This window comes from Rattus norvegicus, chromosome 14 (assembly GCF_036323735.1).
Source record: "Rattus norvegicus strain BN/NHsdMcwi chromosome 14, GRCr8, whole genome shotgun sequence".
NCBI classification, from domain to species: Eukaryota; Metazoa; Chordata; class Mammalia; order Rodentia; family Muridae; genus Rattus; species Rattus norvegicus.
The window spans coordinates 80,163,237-80,187,880 of record NC_086032.1 but is presented as its reverse complement, the minus strand read 5'-3'; the positions used below and the strand labels follow the sequence as shown (position 1 = coordinate 80,187,880).

The window sequence follows — 24,644 nt, the reverse complement described above, 5'->3', positions numbered from 1 at the left end:
AATGGTCCAAGAAACAAGGGAGAGTTGCATTCTAATACTCAATAAAATAGACTTTCAACTAAAAGTTCTCAAGTGAGATGGGGAAGGACACTTCATATTCATCAAAGGAAAAATCCACCAGAACAAAGTCTCAATTTTGGACATCTATGTCCCAAATGCAAGGGTACCCACATTTGTAAAATAAACATTAATGAAGCTCAAAACACACATTGAACCTCACACAGTAATAGAGGGAGACTTCAACACCCAACTCACCAATGGACAGGTCATTGAAACAGAAACTAAATAGAGATACAGTGAAAATCATAGTGGTTATGAACCAAATGGATTTAACAGATATATATATAGAACATTTCACCGTAAAACAAAGGAATATACCTTCTTATCAGCACCTCATGGTACTTTCTCCAAAACTGACCATATAATCAGTCACAAAACCAGCCTCAACAGATACAAGAAAATTGAAATAATTCCATGTATCCTATCAGATCACCAAAGCTAGACTTCAATAACAACAGAAACAACAAAAAGCCTGCATACCCCTGGAAACTGAATAGCTCTTTACTCAGTGATAACTTGCTGTAGTATTTTGAATATGTTTAGCCCAGGGAGTGGCACTATTTGGAGGTGTGGCCTTGGAGTGGGTATATCTCTGAGGACATGGGCTTAAGACCCTCGTCCTAGCTGCCTGAAAGTCAGTATTCTGCTAACAGCCTTCAGATGATGTAAAATTCTCAGCTCCCCCTGTACCATGCCTACGTGGATGTTGCCATGTTCTCACATTGGTGATACTGGACTGAACCTCTCAACCTGTAAAGCAGCTCCAATTAAATGTTATCCTTTGTAAGACTTGCCTTTGCCATGGTGTTTGTTCACTGCAGTAAAACCCTAACTAAGACACTTATTCAGGGAAGAAATAAAGAAAGAAATTAAAGACTTCCTGGAATTCAATGAAAATGATGGCACAGCATACCCAAACACAGTGAAAGCAGTACCAAGAGGAAAATTCATAGCACTAGGTGCCCTTGGAAAGAAATTGGAGAGATCCTACACTGGCAACTTTACAGCACACCTATAAGCCCTAGACAGACAGAAGCAATACACCCAAGAGGTGTAGAAGGCAGGAAATAGTCAAACTCAGGACTGAAATCAACTAAATAGAAACAAAGAGAATGATACAAAGAATCAACAAACCCAAAGCTGGTTGTTTGAGAAAATCAACAAGATAGACAAACCCCTAGCCAAACTAACTAAAGGGCACAGAAGCAGTATACAAATTAACAAAATCAGAAAAGAAAAGGGGAACATAACAATAGAAACTGAGGGAATTTAAAAAACCATCAGATCCTACTACAAAAGCCTATACTCTACAAAACTGAAAGATCTAGGTAAAATGGATGATTTTCTAGACAGGTACCATGTACCGAATCAAATCAAGAGCAGGTAAACTAAGTAGGCTCATATCCCCTAAGGAAATAGAAGAAATCATTTAAAACTTCCCAATCCTACAAAAGGACAGGGCCAGATGGCTTTAGTGCAGAATTCTAAGAAGAGCCCTTCAAAGAAGAGCTAATAGCAACATCGGCAAACAATATTTAAACCCAACCTTTTCAGTCACATTTTGTCTGTGTGTCCTTGTATGGGTGTGCCATGCCATATGGGTGAAGGTAACTTATAGTTAATTCTTCCTTTGTGGGGGTCCCAGGGATCAAACTTGGGTCTTCAGCCTTATCAACAGGTGCCTTTACCGACTGAGCCATCTTGCTTGTCCCTGCACCTAACTTGTTAATGTTCTTTGTAACTTCTCGGAGAGATGAAGGACAGTTGAATTTGAATCAGCATTTATGCCTCCTGTACTTGTAGTTGTGCTTTGTGGTCTCTACTGAGGACCAATTCACCTATAAAACTGGGTTTTCCCTGACAGGGAACCATGTTTCTTAACACAGGAGACCTGAAGAATGATACATGTTCCTCTTGTGCATACAGGCCTTATCTGGTGAATCTTCTTCCATGTTTGACCCGAACAAGCAAACGACCGGAGGAGTCAGTTCAGGAGACTTTGGCTGCAGCTGTTCCTAAAATTATGGCCTCTTTTGGCAATTTCGCGAATGACAATGAAATTAAGGTATGGTTGTTGCCTCTTGGCATGAGTCTTGTGGACCTATGGGGAGAAAGTCTTTTGAGATTGCTTCTGGAGTCTTGTTGGCTTTACTCAGAGGCATCTCAAGAGCTGTGTTTCACTTCTGCTTTCCTTTCACGGGGTAACTTGTCGAGGGAGATAGTTTTTAGAGGCAAATTCAAAGGCATTTCCCCAGAGTGGATGGGTTTTGGTATACTCAATTGGTCATTTTTGGCCAGCTGAGGAAACGAGACTTCATAGGAAAGAGAGAAGAACAGATTGGCCTTGTGGGGGTGGACGCCCTAAAACCACAGGACTCTTCTTTGGTTTATAGTGCCCAGAAAGCAAGACTTCATTACGAAGTCAATGTTGCATGATTCTTGGCTTTGTTTTTTATCTCGTTTGAAAAAGTGTTTATTTTTAAAGTATTCATTTTATATGTATGTGTGTTTTGTCAATGTACTGTGTACATGCCTAGTGTTCTCAGAAGTCAGCAAAAGGTGTTGGATATCCTGGAACTAAAATTATAGATGATTGTGAGCCACCATGTGGGTGCTGCAAACCGAACCTGGGTCCTCTAGAAGAGCAGCCAGTTCTCTCAACCCCCGAGTCAACTCTCCAACTTCTACCTTTTCTCATTGTTTATTTGTGTAAGTGTATGTGCATGTGTATGTGTGTCTGCATGAGTCTTTGTGTGCATGGAGGCTAGAAGAGGGTGCTAGCTGTCCTCCTCTGTCACTGACTGCCTGTTACCTTTGAGGTTGCGTTTCCCTGAACCTGAGGCTTTCTTTTGTCTAGACTAGAAGCTAGAAGCCCAAGTGATTCTCGGGTGTTAGCCCCTTAGAGCTGGGCTTATGTTCTTTAACTTCACATGTTGTTTTTCTCCGAACTACAGTGGTTTCCTCTTAATATTAATGTGATGCTTAAAAAAATGATTTCCTAGAGTTTGGGATGAGGAAAGGAAATGATTGTCCTGATGTTAAGGGAGCTGCTGCTGCTGTCACTGTTACTCCTTGGAGTGGTGGATGCTCCTGATGGTTGCAGAAATGAGCACTGTGCAATGATGTCAGGAGTCTCTGATAACTGCTGTCAGAGCCCAGTATGCACACACATAGTGGTTCTGGATCTTTCCATGATATAGATGCCATGAGCAAGGTAACACTTTCTTTTTTTTTTTAAAAGTAGTTATTAACTACTTCATTTAAGGAAGGTATACTCATTTTTCTGCCCATGTGTCATTGCCGCCCTTTCCTATCATGATTCTGTGTCAGAGGCAAGCACAACCATGCTTACTTTGCTGGATTTGGATTTTTAAATTTTACATTTGTTTTTAACTATAGAAGAGGTGAGCTTGGCTCTAACCCTTGCATCTTTTTACAGTAGTCCCGTCTGTATTGAACGTACTTAATATGCCCAAGTCAATAGTGATGGCTGCTTAATATGAACACTTTTTTGTTTCCTAAACCTAGTAATTATTGGTTGTTTCTGACGTCTCAAACAGCAGTGTCATTTCTTGCTCATGAGATAGCTTATTTGGTCTATTTCCTCTGGCAGTTCTCCACATCCTGCTCAAAATGGCCTGTGATTTCTGAGTTTGTCAGTTCTGTCATCCAGCAGACTCCTTTACGGCTCTCCTCTTTCTGTCTAAAAGAGGTTGGTTTGCTCTCCCCAAAGGGTTGAGCAGGAAGCAGTTGGGATTTGGCATTCCTAACAATGCCCTTGGTATGCAGATCACTTTTTCCTCAGGAGAATTCCCTTTTTTTTTTTTTTTTTTGTAGTACAGAACTGGAGGATCCTGTCCATACCAAGAAGCAGGATCCTTGAGCAGTTAGACTGTGGTGTAAAGAGGCACTCCTATAAGGAGGCTGCAGTGGACAAAGAGTGTGTCTGCAGAGACTGGGATTATAGGGCTCGGGCGTGGGGGTGGGGGTGGGGTCCTGGGTCAAACTGAGAAGTGGAATCTCCATAGGATGGAGTCAGAGTAGGAGAGCACTTGCAAGTAGGCTACTAAAGGGCTGGGATGAGGTAGGAGAGATGGTACTAAAAGACAGGAAGTAGGATGAAATTCGCCTACCTGAGTCAGCCCTGTGTGGTCACTAGGGGTCTTAGATAAAGTGTTTCCTGGTCAACAGGCAGACATGGAGGAATGGGGATGGGCTAGAAGGGCGGACTGAGAGGCTTCTCAGGAAAAAGTAAAGCTGAGTCTCCCTTTACACAATTCTTTTATGTTTGTTTGTTGCTATTAACACATCTACTGGTCTGGGTATCACTTCTGGTTGTTGTTGTTGTTGTTGTTTTTGTGTGTGTGTGTGTGTGCGTGTGTGTGTGTGTGTGTGTGTGTGTGTGTGTGTGTGTGTGTGTTCATGTGGGTTCTGGGGATAGAACTTAGCTACATTAACCTTGGCTACAAATGCCTTTACCATTTGAACTATCACACAGCCTTCCCAATGCAATCTATAAGAAAGTAAATAGACTGCTGATAAACACTTGCTGACTTTGGAAAATTTGGGATTTTCTGTTCCATCTATGAAAAATGTGTCAGCTTGTCACAGTTTCTGTTCCTCGAGATTTGGAATTCTGTGGAATGTGTCATAAGCTCCACAGGAGCTTCAGCTTCTTCCTGGTTTTGTTTGTTCTCAGGTTCTATTGAAAGCTTTCATAGCAAATCTGAAGTCAAGCTCTCCCACTGTGCGGCGGACAGCAGCTGGGTCAGCAGTGAGTATCTGCCAGCACTCTAGGAGGACACAGTACTTCTACAACTGGCTCCTGAATGTGCTCCTAGGTAAGAGAGGAAAGGGCCGGCTGGCTCAGTCTTAGCATCTGCTCAATCTTTTAAAGTACACTGACCCTTGGCATCGGGACTAGACCACTTGCAGCTGCTGACTGCTAAATGTGAATTCTATAGGGGGTGCTGCAAGCCCATAAGTGGTCTTGGAGACGTTTCAGCTGCAGCTGTGCCCATAGGTATATAACTTCACCCACCCCTCTGGTATTCTGTGTCAGAGACCTGAGGCTATACATACTTCAACACTCTGTGGGTGCTCTAGGGAGACTAACATATTCTTTCTCTCTCTGTCTCTGTCTCTGTCTCTCTGTCTCTGTCTGTCTGTCTGTCTGTCTGTCTGTCTGTCTGTCTCTCTCTCTCTCTCTCTCTTTGTGTCTCTCTGCTATCAAAATCAACATGAGTAAATCTTGTTGGAATGAGCATGTGGACATTTGATACAACCATCTGAATTCCAAATCCAGGTCCACTTCCTATAGGGTCCTACCAAGCTAAGGACATGTCTTATGCTGCAAGGCTGCTCCTTGATCTGGGCACACACAGCCTGTATTTTGCACACAGTTGTGCTTATGTCCCTCTTCCCTTTACTTTGAGGCTTACAATAGGGCACTCCTGCAGGTCTCCTTTTTTACCAGTGTGCACTGTGGTTCTCTGAGCTGTGGACTGACTTTTGAGCCTCTTTGGTTGCCTTTGCAGGTTTGCTGGTTCCCATGGAGGAAGACCACCCCACTCTCCTGATCCTTGGTGTGTTGCTCACACTGAGGTGTCTAGTGCCCTTGCTCCAGCAGCAGGTCAAGGACACAAGTCTAAAGGGCAGCTTTGGGGTAACACGGAAAGAAATGGAAGTCTCTCCTTCTGCAGAGCAGCTTGTCCAGGTAAGCATGGGGCATGTGCTCCTTGGAAGCAGCATTGTTTCCAGAAGTGTTGGGGCAGAAAGGAGTAAGCTGCGTGATGGCGTGTTCCCTCGCTCCTGAGGAGTCAGGAGATGTAGCTCAGTATGGAATGAGGAATGAGTCGTTTATCTAAAACAGGGACCACACGGTTCTCACAAAGGGCCAAAGAGTATGTGTGTTAAGCTTTGCATATCCAGCCATCTTCACTGAATTCCCCCTACCATTATAATTTGAAAGCCACAGACAGCCCATAAATGTGGCCATATTCCACTGAGATTTCATCCACAGAAGCAGCACAGAACAAGACACAGCATTGTATGCCTGTGACCCCAGTACTTGGGATACCAAGAGAGAAGGACAAGTTCAGCACATGCCTGTCCTGCGTAGGAACTCCAAGCTATCTGTAGCTACATGACCAGATCTCAAAAAAGTCCAAATGGGGAGTAGAAAGCAAGTATAAAGCCAGATGTGGCTGTGGCTAGCAGTTTGCCAGTCAGGATTTAGGGCTATGCATATGCATATAGGTTGCAGGAGAAGAGCTAAACTAAGCCTTAAAGCATCTTCTTTTTTATTCTACACCAACCTTCAAAAAAGAAAACATGCTATTTTTTTAAAAATCTTTTAAAATCATGCATTGGTGTTTGGCCTGCAAGTGTGTCTCTCTTAGGGAGTTGGATTTACTGGAACTTGATTTACAGACAGTTGTGAACTGCCATGTGGGTGCTGGGAATTGAACCTGGGTCTTTTGCAAGAGCGACCAATGCTCTTAACTGCTGAGCCATCTCTCTAGGCCTGCATTTGTGTGTTTTTTGCTTTTATCTTACCACCTAATGCTAGGGTTGGCAAACTTTGCAAAGTAAAACTACAGAGTGCCTCTGAAGTATTAATTTTATACAGTGATTTTATAAGTATGGTTGAAATTGTCTAGGGTATATTTATATTGCAAAATTATGTGTTATCTGAAATCATTATTTAAATTTTGGGCTTTTTTCCCCCTGGTAACTTTAAAGAAAAAAAACTAACAAGTTCATTGTTTCTATAGTGTAGTATAGTACTAAAAACACCAAACATTTTGATTGGCATTCTTAACATTTGTGGCTCTTTTCTCTGTTTCTGATGGTTGGATGTCCCCACTTGCCTCCACAGCAGTGTCCATTGGGATTATTTTCTTTCCTATTCATCAGTTTTGGGAAACAAAGATCCTGAGTTTGCTTACTGGTGTTCTATAGCAAGTGCTTTAATGTATTTCCAAGGAGTTAATATAAATGAAAGAAATCATGGGAATTCAGAATATAGCATGACAATAATGATCTACCTATAAAAGTAACAAGTCTTTACAGGAAAAAATTAAGGGACAGTTTTGCTGGCAAAGACCAGTGAAAACATAGTGAAATCTGGGATGTTATGTATTTATTAATTTTATTTGGTTTTTAAGAATTTTAAAATTTATGTGTATGCTCTGTCTGCATGTACACCTGCAGGCCAGAAGAGGGCATCAGATCCCATCACAGATGGTTGTGAGCCACCATGTGGTTGCTGGGAATTGAACTCAGGACCTCTGGAAGAGCAGACAATGAATGCTCTTAACCACTGAGCCATCTCTCCACCCCTGCGATGCATTTTAAACATGACTGAAAACCTGTGTTTCTGCTCCTAGGTTTATGAACTGACTTTGCATCACACACAGCACCAAGACCATAATGTGGTGACAGGGGCATTGGAGCTCCTGCAGCAGCTCTTCCGTACCCCTCCACCTGAGCTGCTGCAAGCACTGACCACACCAGGAGGGCTCGGGCAGCTCACTCTGGTTCGAGAGGAAGCCGGGGGCCGAGGCCGCAGCGGGAGTATCGTGGAGCTTTTAGGTGCGTTCTCAGCAAAGTTGTCGTCTCACCACTGTGCATTAAGGCATGTTTCCTTCTGATGCTTTATGGGGCTGTGCTGCGCTGAGCTATCCATGCCTAAATTCCTTCCCAATCTAACGATGTAGGCATCTTTCTGCTTTTGCAAATAAATCTATAGTTTAGAAAACTAGATGACTTTAAAGGAGGCCACACCTTTAAAGTCTGGTCTCCTATCTTTCTGGCTTGTCACCTCCATTTCGGGTACAGTGAAATAGAAATATTAGACAATTTCCAGTACTCTCATGTTTGATTGTCAAGGATGAATAGGTTTTTATGTCTTTTTTGGGGAATTTAGTGTTCTTTTTCTACTTGGATCCTGACTTTAGAGAACCCTTTCCATTCCTGGTCCTTGAAGACATCTCCCTAACCTGGTCTCTGTTCTTCTTGATGCTCAAAGAGTGAGCCATAGATTAGGCAGTGGCAGCCTGCCCTGTCTGACATGAGCTACTCTCGGACGGTGGGACAGATAGGAATCTGGGCGTGCCAGCCTCTAGAAGTGACTGGGCATTTAGCAGGCTCTGAGAAGTTCCGATGACCGGGCATGTCGTGGCTTGCCACAGTGTATACATAGAGGAGCCAGACTTCCTGTAGCTACAAATTAGAGACAGTCTGCCTGGGAGATATGATTGTGGCCTCATGAGCTGAAGAGTTTGCCTGGACTATGACCAGAAAATGTTTTTCTGCTGTTCTCGTTATTAAAGAATTCTTATTTTTTGTGGAAAGTATGTCATCTACCCAGTGAACAGAAATGCACATCTCTAGTAACTGCTTCCAATGAAAGCTTATGTCTGGCCTCTGGTTGTCCAAGTAATGTGAGATCTTATGGTTTTAATTTGGCTTTTAAAGTGCAATTTATATGAGCTTTTTTGACATTTTAGTCATATCTTTAAACTGTGTATTTGAACAGGAGTGTAATTATCACCTTTAAAGTGTGACACTGTGGTGTTTAGACATGTCCTATGGAAATATGTCCATATTCCCCATTTTAGAATTTGAGTCAAGCTTTTTGAGGATTTTTGAATTTCTTGCAGATTTTAGCAGCTTGTTACCTTACTTTCTTCTGTTACTTTCCGTGATTTACAGCTGGAGGGGGTTCCTCATGCAGCCCTGTTCTCTCAAGAAAGCAAAAAGGTGATTATCTCACAATCTAAGTCTTGTGTTGAGTTGAACTGCTGTTTCTGTGTTTGCTAATACGTTGGATTCTGCTTATATTTCCTCCCAGGAGAGTAAGTGTATGAATACTGCTGGGATCCAAAGTTTTCTGCCGTTTAAAAATTGTTTATATCACAGTTATTTATCATAATTTCTAATGTTTGAGGACAAAGGTCAGCAAACTTTCTATAAGGGACCAGAGAGCAAATTGGGCTCTTGAGGTTGTTTTCCTGCCATGTGACTGCTGAAGAACAATGATCTAATACATAAGCTGCTGGGGCTGGCTGTTTGCCACTGAAATCTTAAAGATGCAGCTGGACTCAGTACCACTGTAGAGAGTGCATCACTCTACTTTATAAAAGTAACTTCTATTCTTTTTTTTATATGATTTATTTTATGTATATGAGTACAGAAGAGGGCATTGGATCCCATTACAGATGGTTGTGAGCCACCATGTGGTTACTGGGATTTGAACTCAGGACCTCTGGAAGAGCAGTCAGTGTTCTTAACCACTGAGCCATCTCTCCAGCCCTAACTTCCCTTCTTAATGAATTTTATTAGTAGTTATACTAGATAGTTTTTTTTTTGATTCTTCATTTTGTTCCTGCCTTGTTAATCAGTTTTCAGCCACATTTAACTTCTCACATATGTGTTTTCTGACCTATTTTTATTCCAGAGTTTCTGATATGACTTGATAGTTTTGTACACTTGTTCACTTTGTAGCAGCTGCAATTTCATTTTACATTATGAATTTCCATGGAAAAGAATTGCTGTGATTTTTATTTTTAAAATCTTAAAAGGTGAATTTGTTTTCTGTATCATAATTTGAGCACTTAAAACTTAAAGCACAGTATTTGCCATTTTAAGTGAAGATTTGTGTTTTTCCTTTTTTTTTTTTTATGTTTTGAGACAGGGCCTCACTGTGTAGTACGAGCTGGCCTTGAACTGCCTGCACTTCCCACTTGGTGGGGTGACAGTACACCTCACTTTTGAATAAGTTCTTCACAGGAACAATATTCTAGTCTTCATTGAATTAGGAAAACATTTCCTTGAAGAATTTGGGAACTAGATGTCACCTGGAGGCTGAAGCAGAAGTCTTTTGGGCTACTAGGAAGACATTGTCTCTTAAAAAGAAAGCAGGATGTTTGGTCCATTGTGGTAGGAAATGCTTAGTGTTTTAGAAAGCACTGCCAATGCAAAGGCCAGAAGAATTCTAAGAAGTGGTGCTCTCTGCTCTTGTCGGAGAGACTGGTGGGCACTTGGTAAAGTCACTCTGATAACTTACTTCACAGTCGCTTCATCCAGAGATGGTGACAAAGGTGGCATTATTGAGATGAGTTCTCATCTCTGCTACTTCCTGAATCTCCTGATGATATTTTTATTTAGACTGGAGATTTTAAAACTTTTTTGTTATAACAAAGATTTTTTTTTTAAGTGTTGTCCTGGCTAGTTAATGTCAACTTGATACAAGGTAGAGTCATTTTTGAAGTAGGAACCTTAGTTGAAAAAAATGTCCTCACTGGACAGGTCTGTGGACAAACCAGTGATGCGTTTTCTTGGTTGATCGTCTAGAGGGGGGGGTGCAGCTCACTCTGGGCACTGCCACCCCGGGCAGGTGGTTCTGTGCTGTAGGACAGCCAACTGAGCAAGTCAGTGAGCAGCATTGCCCCTGCCTTTGTGTCAGTGTCTGCCCTAGGTTCTTGCTCCAGTTGCCCTCAGTTTTTCCCCAAGTTACTTTAGGTAATGGAGTTTTATCACAGCCATAGAAGCACTAACTAAGACAAGTGTACTCACCCAGATATAAGATAGATCAAAACAGAGTTGTGGAGCACATAGGCTTCTGCAAAGGTCAGAGGGGCCTAGCAGTTTCTTCTCTTGTTGGCAGCAGCTCTCCTTTTTTTTCTCTCTTCATTGAATCTGCCCTGAGGGTAACTTTCTCCAGAATATGATCAGCCACTGACTTGGAGGGTAAAAACTTCTTCATTAAGATTCAAGTTCACTGTTGTTGAGTTTTATTTGATTTTTTTATCCTCTTTTTTTTTTTTTTTTTTCGGAGCTGGGGACCAAACCCAGGGCCTTGCGCTTGCTAGGCAAGCGCTTTACCACTGAGCTAAATACCCAACCCCATTATTTGATTTTTTAAACTACATGTTTTGTTAAAAAGGTTCTGTTTGTATTTATGTCTAGTCGCTGTGTTGATTTTGCATAGATTTGTATTCTCTTTGCTAATTAGCTTATGCCTTTAATATTACATCATGTAATTTCATGGAAATTGTCACAATTATTACTTGAAGTATAGTAATATTAGGCTAATATTAGGCTAGATAGTATCTGTTTTAATTTTTTTCTGTTTGAGAGCATACCTTAAATGAACAACTTCAATGGAAAGATTTATTCTCGTCCAGGTCAGAGGTATTGGTCTGTCAGAGCAGGGCAGGTGTGGTAGAGCAGCAACCAGAGAGCAGGTGCTTTATTCCTGTGTTGTGGGCTTCCTGTTAATTTTTTACTTCAACATGTGAACAGTGCTACCTACACCAAGCAACAGTCATCCCTCTTAATCCTCTCTAGAAATCCCGAAGCATTTCTCCATTCAATAAAGCAGCCAAGATCAAAGTATAATTTGATGTTGTCTAATGATGTTCATATGTAATATAGCTGTAAAGATATTAAATTTTCTTCCTAATATAACTAAACATAAACTATAAGATATATTTTTAAAACTCTACTAGAAAATATTTTCTTTTCAGATTCTTAGCTGTAGTGTAGATTATAAAAAGATAATAAAATGAAAGTGATTTATTTATATTTAAGAGTTTGATAATGGGGGTAGGATAGGGAGGGGAACACCCATATAGAAGGGGGGAGGGGGAGGGGTTAGGGGGATGTTGGCCTGGAAACCAGGAAAAGGAATAATATTTGAAATGTAAGACTCACTGATCCCCTCCCGCAGTGCACAACGCACTGCTCCCACACCCCGTGGGAGAGAGAGCTCACTGCCCGGACAGGTGGGCACTCCTGAGGCTGCAGAGCGGAAGAGACCACCAACACTGCCCTCCCCTGCCCACATCCCTGGCCCAAGAGGAAACTGTATACGGCCTCTGGGATCCCGTAGATAAGGGCACTGGAGCAGCAGGTCCCCTGCGCCCCAGACACCGCCGGAACCTGAAGGGACTGACCTGATAAACAGTTCTCTGCACCCAAATCCCGTGGGAGGGAGAGCTAAACCTTCAGAGAGGCAGACACGCCTGGGAAGGCAGAAGAGACTACACTCTGCCCATATTTCTGACTCCAGAGGAAAACACCAAACGCCATCTGGGACCCTGGTGCACCGGGGCTCCCGGAAAGTGCAGCGCAGGTCCTCCTGGTTGCTGCCCTTGCAGAGAGCTCCTAAGCAACACCCCACGAGCAAACTTGAGCCTCGGGACCACAGGTAAGACCAACTTTTCTGCCCCAAGCGACCTGCCTGGTGAACTCAGGACACAGGCCCACAGGAACAGCTGAAGACCTGTAGATAGGAAAAACTACACGCCCGAAAGCAGAACACTCTGTTCTCATAACTGGCTAAAAGAAAACAGGAAAACAGGTCTACAGCACTTCTGACACACAGGCTTATAGGACAGTCTAGCCACTGTCAGAAATAGCAGAACAAAGTAACACTAGAGATAATCTGATGGCGAGAGGCAAGCTCAGGAACCCAAGCAACAGAAACCAAGACTACATGGCATCATCGGAGCCCAATACTCCCACCAAAGCAAACACTGAATATCCAAACACACTAGAAAAACAAGATCTAGATTCAAAATCATATTTGATCACGATGCTGGAGGACTTCAAGAAAGACATGAAGAACTCCCTTAGAGAAACACAGGAAAACATAAATAAACAAGTAGAAGCCTACAGAGAAGAATCGCAAAAATCCCTGAAAGAATTCCAGGAAAACACAATCAAACAGTTGAAGGAATTAAAAATGGAAATAGAAGCAATCAAGAAAGAACCCAGGGAAACAACCCTGGATATAGAAAACCAAAGGAAGAGACAAGGAGCTGTAGATACAAGCATCACCAACAGAATACAAGCGATAGAAGAGAGAATCTCAGGAGCAGAAGATTCCATAGAAATCATCGACACAACTGTCAAAGATAATGTAAAGCGGAAAAAGCTACTGGTCCAAAACATACAGGAAATCCAGGATTCAATGAAAAGATCAAACCTAAGGATAATAGGTATAGACTCCCAGCTCAAAGGACCAGTAAATATCTTCAACAAAATCATAGAAGAAAACTTCCCTAACCTAAAAAAAGAGATACCCATAGACATACAAGAAGCCTACAGAACTCCAAATAGATTGGACCAGAAAAGAAACTCCTCCCGTCACATAATAGTCAAAACACCAAATGCAGAAAATAAAAAAAGAATATTAAAAGCAGGTTGGGGATTTGGCTTAGTGGTAGAGCGCTTACCTAGGAAGCGCAAGGCCCTGGGTTCGGTCCCCAGCTCTGAAAAAAAGAACCAAAAAAAAAAAAAAAGAATATTAAAAGCAGTAAGGGGAAAAAGGTCAAGTAACATATAAAGGCAGACCTATCAGAATCACACCAGACATTTCGCCAGACACTATGAAAGCCAGAAGGTCCTGGACCCATGTCGTACAGACCCTAAGAGAACACAAATGCCAGCTCAGGTTACTGTTTCCTGCAAAACTCTCAATTAACATAGATGGAGAAACCAAGATATTCCATGACAAAACCAAATTTACACAATATCTTTCTACAAATCCGGCTCTACAAAGGATAATAAATGGTAAAGCCCAACATAAGGAGGCAAGCTACACCCTAGAAAAAGCAAGAAAATAATCGTCTTGGCAACAAAACAAAGAGAAGAAAAGCACACAAACATAACCTCACATCCAAATATGAATATAACAGGAAGCAATAATCACTATTCCTTAATATCTCTCAACATCAATGGCCTCAACTCCCCAATAAAAAGACATAGATTAACAAACTGGATACGCAATGAGGACCCTGCATTTTGCTGCCTACAGGAAACACCTCAGAGACAAAGACAGACACTACCTCAGAGTGAAAACAACTTTCCAAGCAAATGGTCAGAAGAAGCAAGCTGGAGTAGCCATTCTAATATCAAATAAAATCAATTTTCAACTAAAAGTCATCAAAAAAGATAAGGAATGACACTTCATATTCATCAAAGGAAAAATCCACCAAGATGAACTCTCAATCCTAAATATCTATGCCCCAAATATAAGGGCACCTACATACGTAAGAGAAACCTTACTAAAGCTCAAAACACACATTGCACCTCACACAATAATAGTAGGAGATTTCAACACCCCACTCTCATCAATGGACAGGACATGGAAACAGAAATTAAACAGAGATGTAGACAGACTAAGAAGTCATGAACCAAATGGACTTAACAGATATTTATAGAACATTCTATCCTAAAGCAAAAGGATATACATTCTTCTCAGCTCCTCATGGTACTTTCTCCAAAATTGACCATATAATTGGTCAAAAAATGGGCCTCAACAGGTACAGAAAGATAGAAATAATGCCATGCGTGCTATCAGACCACCACGGCCTAAAGCTGGTCTTCAATAACAATAAGGGAAGAACGCCCACATATACGTGGAAGTTGAACCATGCTCTACTCAACGATAACCTGGTCAAGGAAAAAATAAAGAAATTAAAGACTTCTTAGAATTTAATAAGAATACCCAAACTTATGGGACACAATGAAAGCTGTGCTAAGAGGAAAACTCATAGCTCTGAGTGCCTGCAGAAAGAAACAGGAGAGAGCATATGTCACAAAGCTCTAGAACAAATACACCCAGGAGGAGTAGAAGGCAGGAAATAATCAAACTCAAAGTTGAAATCAACTAAGTAGAAACAAATAGGACCATAGAAAGAGTCAACAGAACCAAAAGTTGGTTCTTTGAGAAAATCAACAGGATAGATAAACCCTTAGCCAGACTAACCGGAGGACACAGAGAGTGTGTCCAAATTAAGAAAATCAGAAATGAAAAGGGAGACATAACTACAGAATCAGAGGAAATTCAAAAAATCATCAGATCTTACTACAAAAGCCTATATTCAACAAAACTTGAAAATCTGCAGGAAAATGGACAATTTCCTAGACATATACCAGGTACCGAAGTTAAATCAGGAACAGATAAACCAGTTAAACAACCCCATAACTCCTAATGAAATAGAAGCAGTCATTAAAGGTCTCCCAACCAAAAAGAGCCCAGGTCCAGACGGGTTTAGTGCAGAATTCTATCAGACCTTCATAGAAGACCTCATACCAATACTATCCAAACTAATCCACAAAATTGAATCAGATGGAGCACTACTGAATTCCTTCTATGAAGCCCACTTACTCTTATACCTAAACCACACAAAGACCCAACAAAGAAAGAGAACTTCAGACCAATTTCCCTTATGAATGTCGATGCAAAAATACTCAATAAGATACTGGCAAACCGAATCCAAGAGCACATCAAAACAATCATCCACCATGATCAAGTAGGCTTTATCCCAGGCATGCAGGGATGGTTTAATATATGGAAAACCATCAATGTGATCCATTATGTAAACAAACTGAAAGAACAAAACCACATGATCATTTTATTAGATGCTGAGAAAGCATTTGACAAAATTCAACACCCCTTCATGATAAAAGTCCTGGAAAGAATTGGAATTCAAGGCCCATACCTAAACATAGTAAAAGCCATTTACAGCAAACCAGTTGCTAACATTAAACTAAATGGAGAGAAACTTGAAGCAATCCCACTAAAATCAGGGACTAGACAAGGCTGCCCACTCTCTTCCTACTTATTCAATATAGTTCTTGAAGTTCTAGCCAGAGCAATCAGACAACAAAAGGAGATCAAAGGGATACAGATCGGAAAAGAAGAGGTCAAAATATCACTATTTGCAGATGACATGATAGTATATTTAAGTGATCCCAAAAGTTCCACCAGAGAACTACTAAAGCTGATAAACAACTTCAGCAAAGTGGCTGGGTATAAAATTAACTCAAATCAGTAGCCTTCCTCTACACAACAGAGAAACAAGCCGAGAAAGAAATTAAGGAAATGACACCCTTCATAATAGTCCCAAATAATATAAAGTACCTCATTGTGACTTTAACCAAGCAAGTAAAAGATCTGTACAATAAGAACTTCAAGCCTCTGAAGAAAGAAATTGAAGAAGACCTCAGAAGATGGAAAGATCTCCCATGCTCATGGATTGGCAGGATTAATATAGTAAAAATGGCCATTTTACCAAAAGTGATCTACAGATTCAATGCAATCCCCATCAAAATACCAACCCAATTCTTCAAAGAGTTAGACAGAACAATTTGCGAATTCATCTGGAATAACAAAAAACCCAGGATAGCTAAAACTATCCTCAACAATAAAAGGACTTCAGGGGGAATCACTTTCCCTGAACTCAAGTAGGAAGAGCAATAGTGATAAAAACTGCATGGTATTGGTACAGAGACAGACAAATAGAACAATGGAATAGAATTGAAGACCCAGAAATGAACCCACACACCTGTGGTCACTTGATTTTTGACAAAGGAGCCAAAACCATCCAATGTAAAAAGATAGCATTTTCAGCAAATGGTGCTGGTTCAACTGGAGGTCAACATGTAGAAGAATGCAGATCGATCCATGCTTATCACCCTGTACAAAGCTTAAGTCCAAGTTGATCAAGGACCTCCACATCAAACCAGATACACTCAAACTAATAGAAGAAAAACTCGGCAATCATCTCGAACACATGGGCACTGGAAAAAATTTCCTGAACAAAACACCAATGGCTTATGCTCTAAGATAAAGAATCGACAAATGGGATCTCACAAAACTGCAAAGCTTCGGTAAGGCAAAGGACACTGTGGTTAGGACAAAATGGCAACCAACAGATTGGGAAAAGATCTTTACCAATCCTTCAACAGATAGAGGGCTTATATCCAAAATATACGGAGAACTCATGAAGTTAGACTGCAGGGAGACAAATAACCCTATTAAAAAATGGGGTTCAGAGCTGAACAAAGAATTCACAGCTGAGGAATGCCGAATGGCTAAGAAACACCTAAAGAAATGTTCAACATCTTTAGTCATAAGGGAAATGCAAATCAAAACAACCCTGAGATTTCACCTCACACCAGTGAGAATGGCTAAGATCAAAAACTCAGGTGACAGCAGATGCTGGCGAGGATGTGGAGAAAGAGGAACACTCCTCCATTGTTGGTGGGATTGCAGACTGGTACAACAATTCTGGAAATCAGTCTGGGGGTTCCTCAGAAAATTGGACATTGAACTACCTGAGGACCCAACTGTACCTCTTAGGCATATACCCAAAAGATGCCCCAACATATAAAAAAAGACACGTGCTCCACTATGTTCATCGCATCCTTATTTATAATAGCCAGAAGCTGGAAAGAACCCCGATGCCCTTCAACAGAGAATATCATCCTGAGTGAGGTAACCCAATCACAGAAAACACACATGCACTCATTGATAAGTGGCTATTAGCTCAAATGCTTGAATTACCCTAGATGCACAGAACACATGAAACTGAAGACGGATGATCAAAATGCGAATGCTTCACTCCTTCTTTAAAAGGGGAACAAGAATACCCTTGTCAGGGAATAGAGTGGCAAAGATTAAAACAGAGACAGAAGGAACACCCATTCAGATCCTGCCCCACATGTGGCCCATACATATACAGCCACCCAATTAGACAAGGTGGATGAAGCAAAGAAGTGCAGGCTGACAGGAGCCGGATATAGATCTCTCCTGAGAGACACAGCCAGAATACAGCAAATACAGAGGTGAATGCCAGCAGCAAACCACTGAACTGAGAACAGGACCCCCATTGAAGGCATCAGAAAAAGGACTGGAAGAGCTTGAAGGGGCTCGAGACCCCATATGAACAACAATGAGAAGCAACCAGAGCTTCCAGGGACTAAGCCACTACCCAAAGACTATGCATGGACTGACCCTGGACTCTGACCTCATAGGTAGCAATGAATAGCCTAGTAAGAGCACCAGTGGAAGGGGAAGCCCTGGGTCCTGCTAAGACTGAACCCCCAGTGAACGTGATTGTTGGGGGCCGGGCGGCAATGGGGGGAGGATGGGGAGGGGAACACCCATAAAGTAGGGGAGGGGGAGGGGCTAGGGGGATGTTGGCCCAGAAACTGGGAAAGGGAATAACATTTGAAATGTAAATAAGAAATACTCAAGTTAATAAAAAAATAAATAAAAGAAAGAAATGTAAATAAAAATACCCAATTTAATAAAGATGGAAAATTTTTAAAAAAAAGAGTTTGATATACAACTTTGTATTTGCTATGATATTCCAATAAAATATGTATACTCCAAGGCCTGACTGATAGAATTGGACCTTTTTAGCCATAAGCTACTCATTCATTTAATAAGCAATAGTAAATTATTTAACTGCAATAGTAATCTAAATCAATGAAAAGTTATTTTGTGGTATAGTTCAGTAGGAATTACGTCTGCCTCCCTTCTCTAGTAGACTTACTGCTTTTGCAATATTCTAAAAGTCACTCTTTTTTCCATTCAACATGGTAGTGATATAATACATGTTGGATAAATCATATTAGGGTAAATTAAATATGCCTTTGATTTTCAGTTCAGAATGTATGCTTGTTCGATGTTTGTTTGTTATGAGTCACTATGTAGCTTTGGTTTGGACTAAATAAAACTCACTGTGTAGATGTGGCTGACCTCAAACTCATAGATATTTGCATGACTTCTTTCTGTCTCCTGAGTGCTGGGAGTAAGTGTGTACCGTCACCCCTGACTATTTGACCTAAAGAAAACATTATTTTTAGCAAAATTAAAGAGGAATGTTGCTGTATTATTTACTAGGCAAAGTGCTCTTAGGAGAGGAAGAAGCCTTGGAGGATGACTCGGAGTCCAGGTCAGATGTCAGCAGCTCAGCCTTTGCAGGTACTTGCTGTCCTCTTGGTCCAGGAGCTGCCAGTGCTGGCCTTCATTTATTATCTGCCATCCTGTGTCCCTTTCAGCACCTCAGCCTGAACACAGCATTGAGGGGCATGGGTGGCTTGCTCAGAAAGTGGCTTTTATAATTCAGCTGCTTTTATACTGTTCACTCTAAATGTGTTTGCTATGTGCTTTTCTTGTTTTAGGATATTCAGAAACTGATTTATTACCCTGGAGTGTATCTTTTTGGTAGTGGATGGTAGATGGAAGTTCACAAGATAAAGAAATCACAGAACAAACACTTTGGCTTGCTTAGACCAGTGTAAAACTCAAGTGCCTGTGACCCAGTGCCTTCATCAGGAGCCACTGATGAGCCACTTCATGGTTTTGAAGTTATTTTGGTTTTATATTTAAGGTTTTATTTTATAAAACAAACCGTCCTATCAGCATTCTGAAAGCACAGTATTATTGGTACAATCTCACTGTTCCAACCTTAAGCACCTTTCATTTCCTCTAATACAAATCAACAACTTTTTTTTTGCAAGGCCTTCCAAACATTTAAGGTTGAATAAATGTTAAATATTGGACTTTGCTATTATTCGAATGGGCACTGAAGTGATTTTGATCTCACATAGTGTTTGTAAGAGGGAATTTTAAAATTAAACTAAGGAAAGGTGGCGTGTGTTCCTCCTACAGGAGGCTAGGATTAGAGTGGTGATGAGCAGGACTTGGAAGAAGGCAAGCCTGTCCTGAAGGTGCTGTGCTCACTAGTGTTCTGTTGTTGCTTACTTAGAGTTCCTGGGAGTCTGCCTGTGTCCCTGCCCCAGCCGCTTCTGAGTTACACACATTCTATGTATGGCTTTAGAGATGCATTTAGAACTGTAACTTGTGTTTTGTGATGCAACACATTTAAAATATTCATAGCCATGAAGAATTTGCTTTTTCCAACCAGCTCCACTGTGCTGCTTGACCTTTCTTCACTATGCTCCATGATGTACAAAAGTTAGAACATTTAGTACAGTGAACTTTTTGTCATTTTGCATACTTTTGATTCCCTAGCTACTATTTCCCCTGGCCATGTGACAACTGAGTTTCTCTGTGTCTCTAGCCTCTGTGAAGAGTGAGATTGGTGGAGAGCTCGCTGCTTCTTCTTCGGGTGTCTCCACTCCCGGTTCTGTAGGTCACGACATCATCACTGAGCAGCCTCGATCCCAGCACACACTTCAAGCAGACTCTGTGGATTTGTCAGGCTGTGACTTGACCAGTGCTGCTACTGATGGAGATGAGGAAGACATCTTGAGCCACAGCTCCAGCCAGTTCAGTGCTGTTCCATCCGACCCTGCCATGGACCTGAATGATGGGACCCAGGCCTCCTCACCCATCAGTGACAGTTCTCAGACCACCACTGAAGGACCTGATTCAGCTGTGACTCCTTCTGACAGTTCTGAAATTGTGAGTGGGCAGAGGGCGCCCTGGTTCTTTTGTCTTCTGAGCTTATTCTTGGAGGCCCACACTTGGACCCTCCTGCTCAGTTTTCTGTCTTAATACACATATTAGTAAGAGGTCCCCAGCTCAGATGCTGAACAAAGAACTCGGTCTTGTTGGATGCCTTCCCTGAAGAAATTGCCTAGTATCTTTTGTGTTGAGCTATAGAGATTGAAATCAAGTTACTTAAATGTACTTTGTACACATGACATTTTTAATACCTGATTAGACCTGTTTGAATAACTACTTTAAAATTTTCAGGAGCTTGCTATTGAAAGTGTCTGTGGTCTTAGTGAAATGTTGGTGGTGATATTGGTACTCTGTATTACTTTAGCACTTCTGACCTCTCAGTGTACTTCACCACAGTCCATTTAAAAGTAGTGCGTATGTCCGTCTCTGTGATGTCTGAGGTCATGGACAGGAGTCACCTCAAAGATTGTATAATCAGAAAGTTTGGTGCACATGTATGCTGAACTGTGGGGTATTTTTGTTTGTTTTGTTTTGTTTTTTTATGTTTCTGAAACAGTCCTAGCCCAGGCTGACTTTAAATTTGAGATCTACCTGCCTTAGCTTTGGACTGTTGGGAACATGGGCAGCATTTGTGAGAATTTTTTAATGGCTGAATAATATTCCATTGTATGGCTAGACTACATTTTGTTCATCCTTCCATCTGTTAGTAAACATGTGGGTTACCATCCCATTTTAACAGTTATAAACAAGGGCACTGTGAGCATAGATCTGCAAATATCTCTGAGACTCTCCTTCAATTCTTTTGTCTACATATAAAAGTGGAATAGTTTGTTCATCCAATTTTAAGTGTATATAATTAAATGTTTAGCTACTGTAGAATATGCATATATATACTATAGAGTGTAATATTCTGTATAGAATATATATTATATAATACATAAAGTATATGTTCTATATAGAACTGATAGATAGATAGATAGATAGATAGATAGATAGATAGATAGATAGATAGATAGATAGATAGATAATTTTTTGAGATAGGGTTTCTTTGTATAATAGCCCTGGGTGTCCTCAACTCGATTTGTAGACCAGGCTAATTGAACTCAAAGAGATCCACCTGCCTCTCCTTCCCAAGTACTGGGATTAAAGGCATGAGCTACCACATCCAGCCTAGAATATATTTTATTAAGACTATGGTAGGATATTTTGGCTTGCTTCTAAATTTTATATTGTACCAGGCATTTCTGAAATATAAATGAAATACTGAAATGGATGCAAAACACTGAATTCAAGTCAGAAATGAGTATATGTTGTATCCACAGGAGCTAGGGTGATGTGTCCAGTAAGTTGCTTCCACACAAGCGTGAATTTGGATCTGCTGTTAGAAGCTGGGCCTTATGACCACACACTTTTGTAATCCTCGCTCTGGGGAGGTAGAGACAGGCTTGCTCCTAGCTAATCTATCCCAAATGGGAGAGCTCCAGGTTCACTGAGAAACCTTGACCCAAAAATATAGTAGAGAACAACTAACTGAGTACAGCACGTGACCTCTTGCCTCCACATCCATGCTTATAAGTATGCATACACTCACTGTTCATTTGTGTCCTCTGTCTCTCCCTCTCTCCCTCTCTGTCTCTCTCTCTCTCTCTCATGCACACACACACACACACACACACACACACACACACACACACACACACAGAGTCTTAATTCAGGTTTTATGCTGTGACGAGACACCACAATCAAGGCAGATCTTTCTTTTAAGATTGATTTATTTAGTTACATGAGTATCCTTGCATCTTCAGACACCAGAAGAGTGCATCAGTTCCAATTACAGATGGATGTGAGCTACCATGTGCTTGCTGGGAATTAAAATCAGAACCTCTGGAAGAGTAGGCAGTGCTCATCTCTCCAGCCCTGACCAAGGCAGCTCTTAAGAAGGAAACATTTAATTGGCTTACAGTTTCAGAGGTTCAGTTCCTTATCATGGCAGGGATCACTGCAGCATGCAGGCACATGTGGTGCTAAAGGAGGCAAGAGTTACATCTTGATTTATAGGCATCAGAAGGAGACTGACTTTCCACGTGGGACAGAGCATAAATATAGGAGACTTCAAAGGCTTCCCCCAGAGTTACACAACAATACCATACTCACCTCCTAATAGTGCCACTCACTCCTCATGAGCCAATTATTCAAATATGGCTCTATGGGGGCCATACCTATTCAAACCACCACACAGCACACATGTATATTCTCTCTCTTTTTCTCCCTCTCTCTGTTCCTCTGTCTCTGTCTTACTCTCACACATTCACACACAAAATGACTGCACATCTCTGACCCTATTCTGCCTCTCCAGGTAGCTAACAGATGTTCCTTACGACATTGAGCTCCTCAGTTCAGTTGCTCAGCAGTTAGTCTGTGTTTGGAGAGACTGGGTAAGCCCACTGAAGGGAAGACAGTTTGGAAATCTAGTTCGGGTTGCTTTTGATTATATAGATTATTTGTCTTCTACTGGAAATTTTTGAATATGTTTTTCATGATGGAGGAAAATTATTTGTGTGTGTATGTTATATGAAGGTACTGAATACAAATCAGCATGCTTCCGATTTGCCCCTGTGCATATACACGTAGGGGCAGAACAGCATTTTGGGTATCTTCCTCTATCACTTTTGCCCTATTGCCTTGAGACAGGGTCTCTCAATGAACTAGAAGCTCACAGTTTTTTTGTTACGCTGGCTGACCAATGAAGTTGCAGGACCTACCTGTCTGCTCACCTCTGACCCCAGCACTGAGGTTTATAGGCCTGTGCAAGTATGCCTAGGTTTTTACATGAGTTCTGGAGTTTTGAGTGCGGGGACTCATGCTTGCAGAACAAGTGCTGTTTCCCACTGGGCTTTCTTCCCAGCACCAGTCCACCTTATTTTATGAGACAGCTTCTTATACTGAACTTAGAGATTACGTTTTTGACTAGGCTGACTGGTCAACAAACCTTTGACCTACTTTATCCCAACCCCTAGAGCTCGGATGACAAATGTACAGTGTTCTATCTGGCATGCTTATACAGTGAGCATTTTATCCGCTGAGCCATATACCTATGGCTGCTATTGCTCAGCTCTTCAGGTAAATTACACAAGAGGTTTCAGATGGATGGTAAACATTCTTCAGTGTGGAATTGTTGATACAGAAATGCAGCTCTCACCTCAAAGGGGATAAGAGTAAGTTTATTCTGAAGCCAGATGTTAGTGATTGTGGCCCAAGATTACAGTTCAGATTATTCTAGTTTATGTGTTCTAATGTGGTGACAGCTTGGTAAAGTTTTTATAACACAAAAAAAGAAATAATGAGAGACAGAAAGACAGGAAGAGAGGAAGGAAAGTATAAATAAACCAAGATGCTTTTCAAGTACATTGGCGGGTATCTCAGATAGGCAGGGTGTAATAGATTGGGAAGATCTCTCTCAACTAATGGAAACTAGGGTTCTGTTTGTACATTCTATAGGATTTCTTAAACGTTAAAAAATGTTAGTTTAGTCGGGCATAGTGGCGCACACCTTTAATCTCAGCACTCAGGCAGAGCAAGTTGTGTCTCTGAGTTCCTGGCCACCCTGGTTTTCAAATTGAGTTCCAGGACAGCCAGTGGTGCACAGATAAAGCTTGTCTCAAACCAAATCAAACTAGACAAAACTATTCCAGACCAGACCAAACTAAACCAACCAACCAACCAACCAACCAACCAACCAACCAACCAAGCAAGCAAAAGCTGATGTTCAGTTGCACACAGAAGATAATACATGGCTATCGAGGGTGTTAGAGATGCCCTTAGAAAGGCTGCAGTCAGTGTTCTCTTTTTCCATACCCTTGAGTTCTCGCTGGTTCCACCTTGCTATGCTTTCCAGGAACTTTTCTCTACAAGTCCGTCTGCACATATGAAGTATTTTTAAATTTAGTGCAGATAACCCATTGTTAGATTCTTATCTGGAAGCCTTATCTTTGTTTCTAACTACTCCCAGATCTACTTTCCACCTCTTTCCAACCTTATGTCTATTTTTTTTGAAGATTTTTTTAATATCAAAAAAGTTTACAGATAGAAATTTCTTTAGATTTTACAGAGCTATAAAAGCTTGGTATGACCTTTTCCTGGGGAGACAAAAAAATGTCTGATTACCACAGATAGGATACCAGTGACAGACTGAAGTAATGATTCCACCTAAGTTTAGTTTGACAAACCAATTCGCACAATTTTGCACTATTTAAAAGGAGCACAAGCTGTGGGCTACCTACCAGGGCACGGGCAGCTTGTAAACATCTATGCCATTGAAGAATATGTCTATCCCAGTCATCATTGA

General features: G+C 41.2%; 1 protein-coding gene across 7 annotated transcripts in view; it reads left to right on the top strand.

The window, feature by feature from the left end:
* Htt (huntingtin) overlaps nucleotides 1-24,644 on the top strand; it is a 149,213-nt gene that overhangs the window by 31,788 nt on the left and 92,781 nt on the right. For 4 of the 7 annotated variants that reach the window (NM_024357.4, XM_008770274.4, XM_006251232.5 and 1 more), the window contains 7 exon segments: nucleotides 1,987-2,125; nucleotides 4,760-4,901; nucleotides 5,598-5,776; nucleotides 7,452-7,656; nucleotides 8,779-8,826; nucleotides 18,770-18,850; nucleotides 19,953-20,296. In NM_024357.4, the coding sequence (NP_077333.2) occupies nucleotides 1,987-2,125; nucleotides 4,760-4,901; nucleotides 5,598-5,776; nucleotides 7,452-7,656; nucleotides 8,779-8,826; nucleotides 18,770-18,850; nucleotides 19,953-20,296 (1,138 nt within the window). 7 annotated transcript variants of the gene reach the window in all.